The sequence below is a fragment of the Marmota monax genome, unplaced genomic scaffold (genome assembly GCF_021218885.2).
Source record: "Marmota monax isolate L192 unplaced genomic scaffold, Marmota_monax_Labrador192_F-V1.1 WCK01_AAM20220418_F8-fsc00045, whole genome shotgun sequence".
Taxonomy (NCBI): Eukaryota; Metazoa; Chordata; class Mammalia; order Rodentia; family Sciuridae; genus Marmota; species Marmota monax.
In genome coordinates this window covers 6,593,207-6,608,677 of record NW_026692132.1, presented here as the reverse complement: position 1 = coordinate 6,608,677, position 15,471 = coordinate 6,593,207, and the positions used below count along the sequence as shown (strand labels likewise).

The following is a 15,471-nucleotide window of genomic DNA, read 5'->3' as shown; positions in this document are numbered from 1 at the left end:
CATGTATGAGAAAAAAAATGACTAAAGACAACTATATCCATAAGGTAGTACTGTAGCAAAAATGGGTATGTAAGCAAAAATTGCCAACAAATACCTTAAAATAAATGGGAGCCATATCACCCACTTCCTTGGGGAGAGGAATACATTCATAAACCATGTGATACTGTTTCTTCATGCTCATATTTGTTTCTAAAAATATGCAGTCCAATTCTTTACATTCAAACATCTTTACCAACGATTTCCTAAACATCTAAAGGAAGGAAGAAAACAAAGACACGTGTATATTTAAGTATTTCTTCTCACCTACATATGGTAAAAACTTAAATTAAAACTGTGTGTTTAATGAAATAATTTGAGGTGATCAATTCCATTAAAAGCAAGATGTTCTCCAAGTTCAACATAAAAATATACTATATGTAGTTCAATAATAATCATTTTTAGTTATATAACAACATTGTTATTATAAGATATATCAAAACTATGTTATTTATTTGTTTTAGAAATACATGATAGTAGAGTGTATTTGACACATTATACCCAAAACTATTTTATACTTCAGAAAAATATGGAGATTCCAAAATATGGGGACGATGTAAAATTCCTACATTCCTTGTAGAATATACTGGGAAAACAGGAAGTCCTCCTTATTTTCCACATTTAAAACTATTATTATTCATGTAATTTCCCATTCTCATTTAATCAATACACCTGTATTGAAATTTCTTATAATCTATTTAAATAAACTATACTGCAGGTTGTTGCAGTCATAATTTATATTATCACATTATAAAATCAATTAAATATGACTAAATAATTTTGAAGTTTAAAGTACTTTTCTTAAAAATACTCGAGCCACATGAAGTTAATTATGCAGCATTAATGCTGTAATATTTTCAGGTTTTTAAAATACATTGTATCTAAATAAGAAGTTATCCAAAGACAATGTTATAAGAGAGAACAGAAGACACACATTCATTTCTACTCTCTCCATGGAGTAACCCTTTGAAAATGGCATTAAAAGAAATTTTTAAAAGGCATAAATCTACTTGAACAAAAAGAATGAGAGAAGATGCAATGAAAATCAAATCATCCCATGATATCTGACTTAAATGCTAGAAAGCTGGTTCATACCTTTCAAGGGAGAAGAGGAAACTGCAGGGATGGCAGGGAAGATACCCAGGATGCCCTACAGAACCCTCAAAAGCCTCAGGGATGCAGAGGTCAAGGTGTGTCTAAAAACAGATGACTTAGATGAAAAGTTTTTTAAAAAGCAATTTGCATGCCAGATCCTCTCTCTACCAGCAGAATACTAGATTATTCTCTGGAAAAAGTAACTCAAGATAGCCGATCTGGGAAAAGCAGACACAATTCAGAGCATACAATCTGAAAACAGGAAAAGTTACTTAATGTTCTTAAATACTCAACATTTTGTCATCCTCTGCTTTCTAACACACTCATCTCCCATAATACTGGTAAGCAAGCTTAGACAGTACAGGCTGGAGATTCAAAGTCTTTTCTGGAGGATCTGAATAGCCCAAAAGAAAGAACAAAAGGCCAACACTGGCAGTTTCCAAGTGAAATGGCCCCACCACATCACTCAGTGAGGGCCACCATGAACTACTCTCCTTTCTCATATCACCAATTTGGGATATTTAACAAATGGCCCATAGAGTCTGACTATAGCACATGTTCAAGCATACTTGACAAAGTGAGAAGAATAAACTTAAATGGAATGAAGTACCACTATGTATTTAACAAAACTAACAATGTGAATCTTACTTATTTGAAATTTGTGATTATTAAGTATGCTCTTGCTAAAACTTACCTTTGAATGTTCTTCTAAATATGAAAGTTACATTTAAATAGCTCCTGCTTTGCAAACAATATTTTGTGCTAAGTCAAGTCACTTTTAAAATGCATTCAATGAAAGAGGAATAATTATAAGAAATATATTCTAATACTCAACTAATTTGAATTGTGCCTATATGAAAGTGAAAACAAAAACCAAGCAAACTGCACTTCTTCAAATATGCTAAGATTCACATATTTCATTATTTCACTATCCTTCAATAATTGAACTGCTAGTAATTTTTTTCCTTTACTACACAGAAAGAGCTTTACTACTATTATTTGCATAAAACAATTTGTCTTTTCCTCCCTCACTCAATTTTCCATAATACACCAAGCTTACAAAACTCTGCTAAACTATACTGTAACCTGTACCAGAATATATTATACCTTTGTACAGAAATAATGAGTGATTTTACATCTGTATTTCTCATAGTAACTAAAATACCATGTTCATGTACTCAATATCTGATATTTGTTGAACTAAATAAATTTCTTCTATATTCACCTCAATGTTTTTCATCAAATAGTTTAATTTCTTACAAAAATTTATAAAGCATACACACTAGATTCTCATAACTACTTAAATATTTTTGGCACTGTATTTCATTCTGAGTCAAATCAATTTTAAAATACACTCCAGAAAAGTCCTATAATAATTAAAAACCAAGTTCTCGTTGTTTTTGTTGTTGTTTTCCCTTAAATTCCCTACTGTTACAGGCACCCACCACTAGGGATGAAAACAAAAACTTTCCACATCAAAAATCTTGTCCACATTCTTACTCTTACTTGGCCTTCTATGCAACAAAACAATTTCCCCTTTTTTCACTTTCACAGTATCAATTTAAAAAGCACAGGGAGTAAGAGGCTAAATTTCATAAAATACAGCCAAAATATCTCATTTGGCATCTTTAACAGCATTCTGAAAAATCTAGTATGTACAATAGTCCTTTCCAACTAGCATTTCTAACTAGTGCTTGCTGTAATCTCTATTTAGTTGTCGGGCATTTAAAAAAATATGCATGTTCTCCCCCCACCCCACCCACACCTGTATCCCATCATTATGAGGTCTTGAAATAATTAGCAACAATTTTACCTATGTTGGGCCTTTCAATCTCTTGAAAAATCAGTCACTAAAACAGATCCCTGAATCCAAAAGCTGGGCCATGTTATGAAAGGAAAGGGACAAAAAATAAAGCTAGTAACAAAATCACCACAGCAAGAAAATGGATTCATTAGAGGAAAATATAGCAACTGCTGACTGACTCCCAAATTTCTTTATGTTATCTGAAAATTTCTTTCCTTTTGGCTGAAATTTACTAGCTTACTATGGTAAGAATGATTATCTCATGCTACTCCAAGTACTTATTTGAAATTTAAGATTGATTTAGGTAAAGATAATTGTTACTTTGTCACATAAATAAGTTTTCAAAACACTGAGTACATAGGAAGCAATATTAAAAGGTAGGGTACACTGGGAACACTATAACCACAGATATATATAACAATGAAAATACACGTTTGAAAATTAAGAAACTAAATCATTGAGCAAAGGTATAAAACCTGTTAGAACTTATCATGAAAGTTTGCAAAATCTGCTCATGAGCTATATGATGACTAATGAGCATTATCATGCTGACCTGAATTTCTTCCCAGATATCCTCATCCAATAAGGTAGCTGCTCGATGATGCTGCAAAGGGACTATCAAGCAGTGACCCTCAGTAAGAGACTGGAAGTTGGGTAAACATAAATAAACCTGTGGAGGGAAATTCCAAAAGTGAAATATTGTTATTTATTCTTAGTTGTTATAGATGAGCCTCCTGGTAGGGAAAATGAATATTTATACAAATTATACTTTTTACAAGACATATATTTATTTTAATATTTTAAAGATTTTTTTAAAAAATTTAAGATTTTTAAACTTAAAACTGAACTATACCCTCCAGTTCTTTTTATTATTTTATTTTCACATAGTTTCACTGAGTTTCCCAGGCTGGCCTCAAATGTGTGATCCTCCTGCCTCAATCTCCTGAGTAGCTAGAATTACAGACGTACAACACTTCACCTGGTGAAAACGGCATTTAATAAACTGGATATTTAGAATACAAATTTCAATTTTCATTGCTACACATCACACAATAACTAAGATTCCCCAAGGCAGGGCAAGAATGAATGACTTTATCCCTGATTTAAGGGAGCTATATAATTTCAAAGCCCTTGAAACAACACAATCTTTGAAAGAATATAAGATACATGGCATGACCAGGTAGAATAGTATGAGTATGATGCCTGTTAATCAGTCTTTCCTTCTCTCATTAGCTGAGAAAACATAATTAACCCAGCTAAGAGAGAAAGGAAATTACCTTAGGATGACTTTGCTGCTCTGGTTAAGCTGTTTATTTACAAACATGAATCACCTAATATCTGGTGCAATTTTCCATTATATACAAATTGTCTTTTCTGAAAAAAGGTCAATTAGTACATATACAAAAAGTCAATTAGTATGATACAGTAAACAAAAGGTTTCATGAGAAGCATAAATAATATTCTGCAAAAGGGCTTGATCTTATTTTCTCTTATTTTTTGTTATATTTTAGAGCCTTTGCTCATGCTATCCAGTCTTCTATTCTACCATCAAACTATCACAAGACCTGTATCTTCCAGGAAGCCTTTCTCGATACTTTACAGTGACTTAAATATTCATTTTTATTCCCATAACACTCCTGTACACATGCATTAAAACTGATCTGCTTATGTGATATCTGCTCCCCCATAAAACTATAGCGACTAGAGGGAATTTAGTCATCTTTACATATCTAGGACCTAACCAAGGGCCTAACATACAATACATGCTCAATAAACATGTTTGATGGTTAAATGAATTATTAAAGTTTTGTTTCTTTTTCTAAATCAAAATAAAAGTAGGTGAGTGGGATCATAGAAGAGTATTAAAAAATGAGCACAAATATTACTTAGTAATATAATATTTATTTGACTCTTTACAGGAAAAAAAAAATCCCGTAGTTTGTTGAAAATACTAAAAACCATATCACAAAAAGTACAAAATTCACATATGACATGATAGTCTATGTAGGAAATCATAAAAAATCAAAGGAATTTCTAGAACTACTGAGTGATAATAGTAAAATCACAGGGTATGAGATTAATATGCTAAAGTCAATTGCTTTCCGATGTAACACACATAGGAAATTTGAAACTGAAAATACAATAACATTTATAATAGCATCCCCAAAATGTAATACTTAGGTATAAATCTAACAAAATATGTATAAGACCTAGGGGAGAAAACTGAAATTCTGACAAAAGAAAGAACAAAAGATCTAAATAAATGCAACAACATTATGTTCATGGATTAGAAGATGCAATATTATTATCAATTCTTCCCCAATTGATCTATAGATTCAATGTAATTTCAATCAAAATCCCAAAAAGTTTTTTGCAGATATTAAAAAAATAGTTCTAAATTTTCATATGGAAATGCAAAAGGCCCAGACAAGTCAAAGCAATATTAAAGAACAAAGTTGGGGAACTCCCACTACCTAATTCCAAGACTTAATATAAAGCTACAGTAATGATATATAACAATGTGGTATTGGTGTAAGAATGGGTAAACAGATCAATGAAAAAAAAAAAAAAACACCAAAATAGACCCAAACAAATAGAGAACTGACCTTTGGCAAAGAAGCACAGAACAGTCAATGCAAAAAGAACTCTTTTTCAACAATTGGTACTAGAATAAATGGATAGGCATATGAAAAGAAAAAATGAACCTCCAGCCAGATCTTATACCTTCCACAAAATGCAAAAACCACAAAACTTCTAGAATTAGAGGAGAAACTAGGTAGCCTTGAGTTTGATCAGTTTGTAGATATAATACCAAAAGCACAATCCATTAAAGAAAAAACTGGTAACTTGAACTCTATTAAATACTTCTGCTCTGCAAAACAATGTTTAAAACAATGAAAACACAAGTCACTGAGTGAGAGAAAATACTTGCAAAACAGATATCTTATAAATGACTTGGGTCCAAAATATGTGAAACAAAAACACACAAAACAGCCACCACTACCACCACCAACAAAAAGGTCTCTTTAAAGTTCAACAAGAAAACAATTAAAAATGGGCAAAGCTGCCAGGCACAGTGACACATGCCTATAGTCCCAGTTACTGAAGAGGCTGAGGCAGAAACACAACTTGAACCCAGGAGATCAAAGTCAGCCTCCGCAACTTAGTGAGACTCTATCTCAAAGGGAGAAAAAAAAAAAGGCAAAACTTTTAACAGTCACCTGCCCAAAGAAGATAAAGAGATGGCAAATAAGCATATGAAAAGATGGTCAACATTCTTGCTATCAGAAAACTGCAAATAAAACAACAGAAAAGCTGAGCAGTGGCACACACATACAATCCCAACTACCGGGAGTCTCAGGCAGAGGATTACAAATTCAAAGCCAGCCTGGGCAAATTAGTAAGATCCTGTCTAAAAATAAAAATTAAAAAAGTGCTAGGGATGTAGTTCAGCGGTAGAGCATTTGCCTACCATGCATGAGGCCCTGGGTTCAATCCTCAGTACCACAAAAACAAACAAAACAAAACAAAACAAAAACAATGAAATATTACTATAAAATTGGTGAAACTTTGGTGGATGGTGGATATATTCATTATTTTAATTGTGGTGATGGTTTCAAAGGTACATATACACATCAAAAAACTGTACACTGTCAATATGTGTGGTTTACTTACATCAATTATAACTCAATAAAGGTGGAAAAAAATAGAAAAAAGAATTACTAAAATCCAAGAAAACTGACAATACCATATGCTGGCAAATATGTGGCATAATAGAAACTCTTGTTCACTGCTATTTGGAATGCAAAATTGGTAGACACTTTGGAATATAGTTTCTTACAAAGCTTAAGAAAGCTTCATAAAATCCAGCTAGTATTTACCCAATTGATTTGAAGACTTCTGTATATATAAAAACCTATATGCAAATGTTAGTAACAACTCTATGCATAATTGCCAAAAATCGGAAGCAAATAGGATGCTATAGGTGAAATAACATACTAGTACACCACAGAATGGAGAACTGTTCAGCAATAAAAAGAAATACCTATCTAGCCATGAAAATATGTGATAGCACCTTAAATGCATATTATAAAGTGAAATAAATCAGTCAGAAAAGACTACATCAATTATGATTTAAATCATATGGCATTTTAAAAAGGGCAGTAGAGACATCAAAAAGATTAGTAGATGTCAAGAGTTCAGGGGAAAACAGGGATGTCTGAACAAGTGCAGCACCAGTAATTTTCAGGTCAGTAAAAATATCATTTTTATATTAATGGATATGTGACATTATGTATTTGTTAAAACCCATTGAATTTTAAAGCACAAAGAATGAATCGTCATATATGAGATTAAAAAGAAAATTTAAGTAATTCCAGTAAGGAATGTAGGCTATAACAAGAGAATCTAATTGCTTTATAAGATGCAAAATAACCTCAAAGAAAAGAATACAAAGCAAAAGGTGTGGACCTAAGTCAATCTAGAAATAAGTGGAGTCTGCAGACTAAAGGCCTTTTGGATATAATTAGATACAACCACTGCACTCTAGTATAAAAAGTTGCTTCCCACAGGAGTACAACTTAGCAATTCTGATAGAATTGAACTGGAATGGAATGATTAAGTAAATGGATGATGGGTAGCTGGATATTCACTGTTGGGGTGAGAATTTACAGATCAGCATAGAGAGGAAACTAGAATAATTCCTGTGGTAATGGATTAAGAGTTGAAGATATCAATATGAATTCATGTTTAGCTTGATATACATACAGATGGTTACAAAGAGCAACAGTAATAGATAAATGTATCTAGTAGCTTATACACATATGTATCTTTTTACTTCTCCTCCCAGAGGGACTAAAAGAACACCATGCCAGTAGCAATGAGCACACCTAAGTGTACTGATCTTGATCCATTCTCCAATACAAGGAATATGGACTCACTGAAGAAGTGGCCAACTCTAGGACTCAGCCAGGAGAAATGCAAGATGAACCTGAAGCACTTTATAGTGCCAAAAAGTAAGAAGAGATTTTTTAAAAAACAAAAAACCCCATCGATGGGAGTATGTCAAAGGAATACTAAAAGAATTCTCAACAGCCATGTTGAACAATAAAATAAAGCAGTATTAGACTACAAGAAAAAACACTAAATAAGTATAAATGAGTTAATACATAATAAATGAGGAAAAAGGAGATAAAACTACTGTGCAGAAAAATTCCAAGTTAATTAGTGTAGAAAGAGGACATATCACTACTGCTTGAGTGTGGGCTGTGTGGGCTGACTTCCTTCCAAGGGGTATATATGGATGGGAGGGATAAGGGGCAACAGATATAGAAACATGAAAACCACTAACTCGACAAGGTGATCAGTGTTGATGCCAACAGTGACATGTCATGTGACAGCATGTACCACTGATATAAGAAAGGCATTTTAGCTTTGTGGAATTCCTTTCAAATAGTAAAATCCCAGTCTAATTAGACAAATTCCAATGAGGAAAGAATGCCTAAGCAGTACTCCTCAAAACTATCAAGGTTATCAAAAACAAGATAGTCTAGGGAACTGTCCATGCCAAGAGAAGCCTAAGGAGACACGACTCCTAAATGTAACATAAAACCTAGGGTGGATCATGGAAGAGAAAGAGGATATAAGGTAGAAATGTGAAAAAAACTATTCAGTAAAAATATAAGTAATTATTAATTGACTATTAAAAATGTATTGTACTAGTATAAAATGTTAAAAATAGAGGAAACCAGCCATGGGGTATATGAAACTATATACACAAACTTCTCAATTTTTTTGTAAATATAAAACTGTTCTAATAAATAATATACCTTTTAAAATATAAAGGACAGTGTTAAGACAAAAAGGAAAACAAAAAACTTTTATTAAAAATAAAAGGATAGGGATGATCAGAAAGTTATTAACTGTCTGATTCTAAGTAATACTAATATAATCTCATTAACATATTTGGATTTATTACTTTAAATATTACAAATTCAAGCTCAGTGAAAACTATTGAATTGCTCTGAAATACTGTTTGCTATTTCACCTTAGGCTCCAAGTAATTCCTTAAAAACTCACAATCATATGTGACTTACTAAGGGAAACTCACAATCATATGTGACTTACTAAAGAGAAAGACCTCTGGTTTGTCCAGGTGAAGAAAATGATCTATAGTTAAAATGGGTGAGACAGGCAGATACTGTAGGAAATTGATGAAATTCTTTGTAATCAATATTTAAAACATTTCTATATTGAAATATTCATAGATGTAACACTGAAGGTAGATTATAGTTTTTAGGGAAAAAATAGCAGAATAAAGCACAGGTGGAGAAAGAAGAGATTCAAATAATTTCAAAGACTTCAGAATGAAAAGCCAAGCCTGAAAGAAAAACAAACAAACAAACAAACAAATTGGCCAACTCTTAGTAAACTGAAAGCAGAGAAGTATTTTGGAAAATATGGATTATCTCTTAGTAAAAGAAGAAAACTGAGAAGAAAGGGAAAGGGGATGCATGAGATGGTATAGTAGAAAGAATTGAAGAAACAGAAACATCTATCTACTGGCTGACCATTTCCACTGGGCAGTGAAATAACAAATGCCTTCCTTAAACACAGCCTGTGATGGTTTGGATATGGGAAGTCCCCACAGAAACTCAGGTTGAAATATAATGTGTTGAGATATGTTAGGATGCTTAGGAGGTAAACAGGGTGCAAACTCAGTCACTAGCTTTATATGATGTGTCAGTAGATAAAGAAACCAGCTTTACTAAAGTAATTGTTGTGACAGGAATGTATTAGCCTTAGAAGCTACTGAGGTAGCCCACTCTGTCCTAATACAGAATAAGAAAAATTTTAAGAGATGATTGAGTCATGGGGTCTCCACCCTTATAAAGTTCCCACGAAATTATGATGTTATAAAGTGAATTTGGCTTATCATTCTCTTGCCAAGTGATCTCTTCTACCCTCCAGGCTCTCTTTACACTTTTCCAACAAGCGCGGAGCAACATAAAGCTATCAACAGAAGCCAAACAAGTGCTGACACCATGATCTTAAACTTCCCTCATGTCGCAGTCAGTTTTTTTATTACAGTGACAAAATAACTTATAAAAACAACTTCAAGGAGGAAATATTTATTTGGGGGCACAGTTTCAGAGATTTCAGTCCATGATCAACCAGCTCACTGCTTTGGGCCTAAGGTGAGGTAAATGTCGTGGTGAAAGGGCATGACAGAGAAAAGCTGCCAGAAAAGGAAGCAGAGAGAAGGGTAGGTGGGGGTGAGGAACCAGGGACAAGATTTAACCAATGATCAACTTTCCCCAACTGAGCCCCCTTCTAAGGTTTCCACAACCTTCCAATAATACCATCAAGCTATGAACCCATCAATGGATTAGTCAATTAAAAAATCAAAATCCTCAGAATCCAGTCACTTCCCAAAAGCTCTACCTCTTAACGTTGCTGCCCTGAGGACCCTTCAATACATGAGCCTTTGAGGGATGTTCCAGATCCAAACTCTACCACTTGCTTCCAGAACTGTGAGATAAATAAACCTCTTTCCTTTATTCCAGCCCCAGGAATTCTCTTATAGCAATACAAAAGAAACAAAGATACAATATATAAAACAGGAGGCTTTCAACTGGTTTACACTCATAATACCTGTCTCCCTGGACAGTCTATTTTCAGTATACTAGAGAAAATGAAGTCATGTAAAATAATCCCCAAACTTCTAAGGCATTATAGAAACATATTAAATGTTACTTAATGTTTAATTATTGCTATATTTTTAAAGGTATAAATGACACTAAAGGGGAATAAATATTTATTACATAAAAGAAATTAAAACCCAAACTGACTATCCTAATGATCTAAAAATATTAAAGACTGCGGGTGGGGTTCACGCCCACATACATAGACAAGAGTATATAAACAAATAAATAAATGTTTGTGTCTATTCCCCAAACTACCAGTTCCTGAAAGTAGCATTCATTCTTTCAGCTTCTTAAACTATCACTTTTTCTTACTTCACTCCAGGCTTCTTTCTGTTCTACGAATGCCAAACTCATTTCCTCATGACTTTTCACTCACTGATGCCCCTTCCTGAAACATATTCCTTCATAACTTCATATCTCTTGCTCTTTCTCATCTTTTACAACTTACTAAAATACCTCAGAAGTCTACTTTTTAAAAAATTATATACTCCCCCATCATTTTATCCCATTTCCTTACTATATTTGCTCTATAAAAATTAACTGTCTCTTAAATTAGGACTATAACATAATCTTCAAAAGTATACCTGATTCTCCACTTTTCTCATAAGTAATTAGATTTTGGCATATTACAGATACAAAAAAATATTTACCTAATGTAAGAAAAATGTTAATTGAAATAAAGCCCTATTATGTACAAGGAACAGAAGCAGATGACTGATATATGATGGCGAGGAAAAGCTACATCTGTTCATGAAGTTTGATGACTAGAGTGGAGGTCTAATAACCAAGTTAAAAAATGTAGTAAAAAATCTTCAAATTGTGAGCTATTATTTTATGAAGAAACAAGTTTTATGAGAAAGTATAAAAAGAAAGTGAAGCTACTTCAGATTGAACCCCTCTGAGGTGACTTTAATGCTAAGAATCACCTGGTACAATGTCAGAAGGCTGATAAATGATAGAGGCAGAATCTGAGGTCAAGAAATGTGATTCCAAAGTCTGCAGTTTAATCACTTCCCAGTAGCTCCTCTCAATAAAATAGAATCACTCAAGATGTGAGCTTCATGTCATTTTAATATTTATACTTTCTATGGAGGAATCGTGGATGGAAAAAATATTGAAACACAGAAAAAACAAAGACATTCTTTAGGAATCTTAGAGATATATGAAGAAAGAGGCAAATCTACATATTCTATAAAATCTTCTCATTAGAACAATAAATGTCATATTTCTTACCTTAATACCTATTGCAACAATAAGGTGCTTAGGAAATTGAGAGCTGTCAAAACAATAAAGACATTTTTCCATTTGTGCAGCAAGACTCTGATGCTCAGCAATAGCTCTTTTCCTCTGGTTCTCTTCCTCTTCGCCAAGATGTTGTCTCTCAGCTGCTTTGGAGACAAACATGTCGTCCAGAGTATAATAATCTCCATCAGTTTTTCCCATAAACTGAAAAATCAATAAAAGTAGTAGGGCAAAGAAGGCAGCAGTTAATATTTTATTGTATAATAGTATATCAAAATCTTATCTATGCGTTCTATGATAAAATTCATATATTAAGAAAAAAGAAAACTTAATTAAAATCTAAGTTTGTGAGCTGAGGATATTGCACTTACTGTGTTTGACCCAACAACAAAAATAAGTAAAGTCTGAACTTGATCTTCAAGGGTCAATTAATCATTATCATTATCACGAACAACATCATCACAACTAAAGTTTACTGAATACTAACTATGTGCAATTCCATGCAATTGTATTATATTTTATACTCCAATGGGGGGACACTGTCATTTTCACTTAAGAGACAAGGAAACTGAAACAAGAGAGGCCAAGTAACTACCTTCATTTAAAAAATAAGCACACACACTATATAAACATGAAACTCTGCCTTATCTCCAGGCACCTTTGCCATACCTTCCCCAATATAAACTATGGAAAGAGTAATGCTTTTAAAACATAAAACACAAATTTTATTTAAGAAGTTGTTTGAAACTTTTAAAAGCTCTACATTATATGGATGGTCAAATTACCTTAGGTGTAAGCTATAAAATCACACACAGAGAAAGACATAATTAATAAAAGCTTTGGTTCTTCAGCTAAAACAACCATAGAGAGATTGAATCTCCTATCTGTGTACCCTTGAAAAAGGATACTCGAAATCATTAATTTTTAGGAAAATGCAAATCAAAACCACAATGAATTAACCTCTTCACACTTTAGGATGGCTGGAATCAAACATACAACTGTTGTCAAGGATGTGGTGAAATTGAAATCCTTAGACACTGCTGGTAGTAATGTAAAATGATATAGCTGTTAGGGAAAACACAATGGTAATTCCTCAAACAAACACATTTTAACTCAAACAAAGGTTTGAGTTACCATAAGACCCAGAATTTTCACTTCTAGCGAAGAGAAATAAAAACATATACCCATGTAAAAACTCAATACATAAATCTCTACAGAGTATTCTTCATAGACTCAAAAGATGAAAACAACCCAAATGTTTATCAACTAATAAATGGATAAACAAACTGTGGTATATCTACATAATGGCATATTACACAGCCTTAAAAAGTAATGAAGTACTGATGCCTACAACAACATGGATGACCTGTAAAAACATTATCTCAGTGAAATAAAGCCAGTCACACATACATACATAAAGAAATGATTATATAATTCCATTCATATAAAATTACAAGGAAAACTACAGTGACAGAAAATAGATTAGTGGTTGGTTAGAGACAAAAAGGGAAAAGTTGAGAGAATTAGGAAGTGATAACTAAAAGGTATAATATTTCCTTTTGAGGTGATAAAATGTTCTAAAATTGGCAGTGGTGATACTTGTACACTATTAATAAACCACTGAATTGTACACTTACAAATGGGTGAATTGAATGATATATTAATTCTATCTTAATAAAACTATTTAAAAAGAGCAAGACTGGTGCTGGGGATATAGCTCAGTTGATAGAGTGCTTGCCTCGCATGCACAAGCCCTGGGTTCAATCCCCAGCATCACAAAAAAAAAAAAAAAAAATGAGCTAGGCATGGTGGCACACACCTGTAATCCCAATGGTTGGGGAGATTGAGGCAGGAGAAATACAAGTTCAAAGCCAGCCTCAGCAATTCAGTGAGGTCCTAAGCATCTTCAAAATACCCTGTCTCTAAATAAAATATAAAAAGTGCTTGGGATGTGGCTCAGTGATTAAGCGCCCCTAGGTTCAATCTCCAGTACCAAAAAAGAAAAAAAAGAATTCATTTCATCTAAAGAGAGAGATAGGGCCTTTGCCCTCTGCTTCTCAGAAAAATTCTCTAAACCTTCAGAATGTCTTGCCTGATAAGGATCTGTGTTCACCTAGAATCCTTGGGCCAAACTAGATAGTAAGTGCTAACAATGTGTTTAAGTGGCTTTATTATATGGCTTTAGGCTGAATATCAGCTCCACCTCCACAGCAGAAATCAAGGTCATCAGCATGGTCAATTATTCATGTCTATGTGACAAAAGTCTAATAAAAATTCTGCAAACTAAGGCTTGAGTGAGCTTCCATGATTGTGGCAATATTTTGTGTATATCATCACAAATCATTCCTAGAAGAAGCCCTGCATACAAGTCCCAACTGGGAAAGGACAACTGGCAACTTTATACTCAGAGCTCTCTGAGACTCTGTTCTACATGTTTTTTCTTTGTCTGATTTTAATCTGAATCCTTCCTGTGTAATCAGCCATTACCATGAGAATAACAGCTTTAAGTGAATTCTGTGAGTTCTTCTAGCAAAATATTTAACCCGAGGGTGATCATGGGGTCTGATAAACTTATAGTTGGTGTCAGAAGTGTTGGTGGGCTTTAGGACACTCTAACATGTTTAGCTGGATGGTTAGGAACTCAAAACACAATTAAAGAATCTGTAACAAGGAGGTCTGGGAATACAGGTCTCCAGATGAATACAGACTAGGAAGACATTTGTGTTCTATATAAAAATACTTAAGTCACTAGTCACTCCCACCATTGCCCCAACAGGTTTATAAACAAAGTGGCCATGCAGAGATAGGAAATATGTATGAATTCAGTAACATGAATTTTCACTCACCAAAGTCAAACTGGCTATGGCCACTGCTGAATGCCTAATATGCCAACAAGAAAACAATACTGAGAATCTAATATGGCACTCCCTAGAGTGATAAGGCAGTTACCTGGTGGCAAGGTGAATACATGAGTGCTTCCATGACGCAAAGGCCAGTGCTTTGTTCTTACTGAAATAGATATCTTTTCTGGATATGGATTTTCCTTCTTTGCATACAATGCTGCTACCAAAACTGTGTGGGGACTTACACTATCATGGATTCCACACATCACTACTTTTGACCCAGGGATTAATTTCACAGCAAATGAAGTATGGCAATGGCTCTATGCTCACTGAATTCACATTTCTTACCATGTTCTCAATCATCTGAAGTAGCTGGCAAAATATAACAGTGAAATGACTTTTAGAAGACTTAATTACAAATGCCATCTAGGTGGCAACAACATGCAAGAGTATAGTAATACCCTTTGGGATAACTCTTTGCTTTCTGAGCTAGGTTAGATAGCACTGTGCATTGACAAGAGACACAAAAAAGGGGATATACAATCATGGACAGGCTAATGAATATCAGCTCAGTTCTTGTTTATTAAATGGATTAATACCAATACTGACAGATATTTATAAGCATTAATGTACGTAAAGAGCCTGGCATAGAACAAGTCCTCAAAAAATGGTAGTTGCTAATATGTTTTCCCAGATACTCCCAGTAGAGTGTTCTCAAATAAGGGCAATTTTGTGACCAAGCCAC

The 15,471-nt window shown here is 33.6% G+C and overlaps 1 protein-coding gene and 1 non-coding gene across 3 annotated transcripts in view; one reads left to right on the top strand and one right to left on the bottom strand.

Moving 5' to 3' along the window:
- Nucleotides 1-15,471, bottom strand: part of Cwf19l2 (CWF19 like cell cycle control factor 2) — a 94,407-nt gene that overhangs the window by 12,272 nt on the left and 66,664 nt on the right. For both annotated transcript variants that reach the window (XR_006856612.2, XM_046466429.2), the window contains exons 13-15: nt 11,875-12,087; nt 3,489-3,605; nt 95-250 (exon numbers count right to left, since the gene is read on the bottom strand). Coding sequence is in view for 1 of the 2 variants with exons in the window: in XM_046466429.2 (XP_046322385.1) it covers nt 95-250; nt 3,489-3,605; nt 11,875-12,087 (486 nt within the window). In the remaining variant the exon portion in view is untranslated. The remainder of the gene's footprint in view (nt 1-94; nt 251-3,488; nt 3,606-11,874; nt 12,088-15,471) is intronic.
- LOC124108781 (small nucleolar RNA SNORA66) lies at nt 9,644-9,776 on the top strand. Its single transcript, XR_006856779.1, has one exon. It is a non-coding gene; the product is annotated as a small nucleolar RNA SNORA66 (small nucleolar RNA).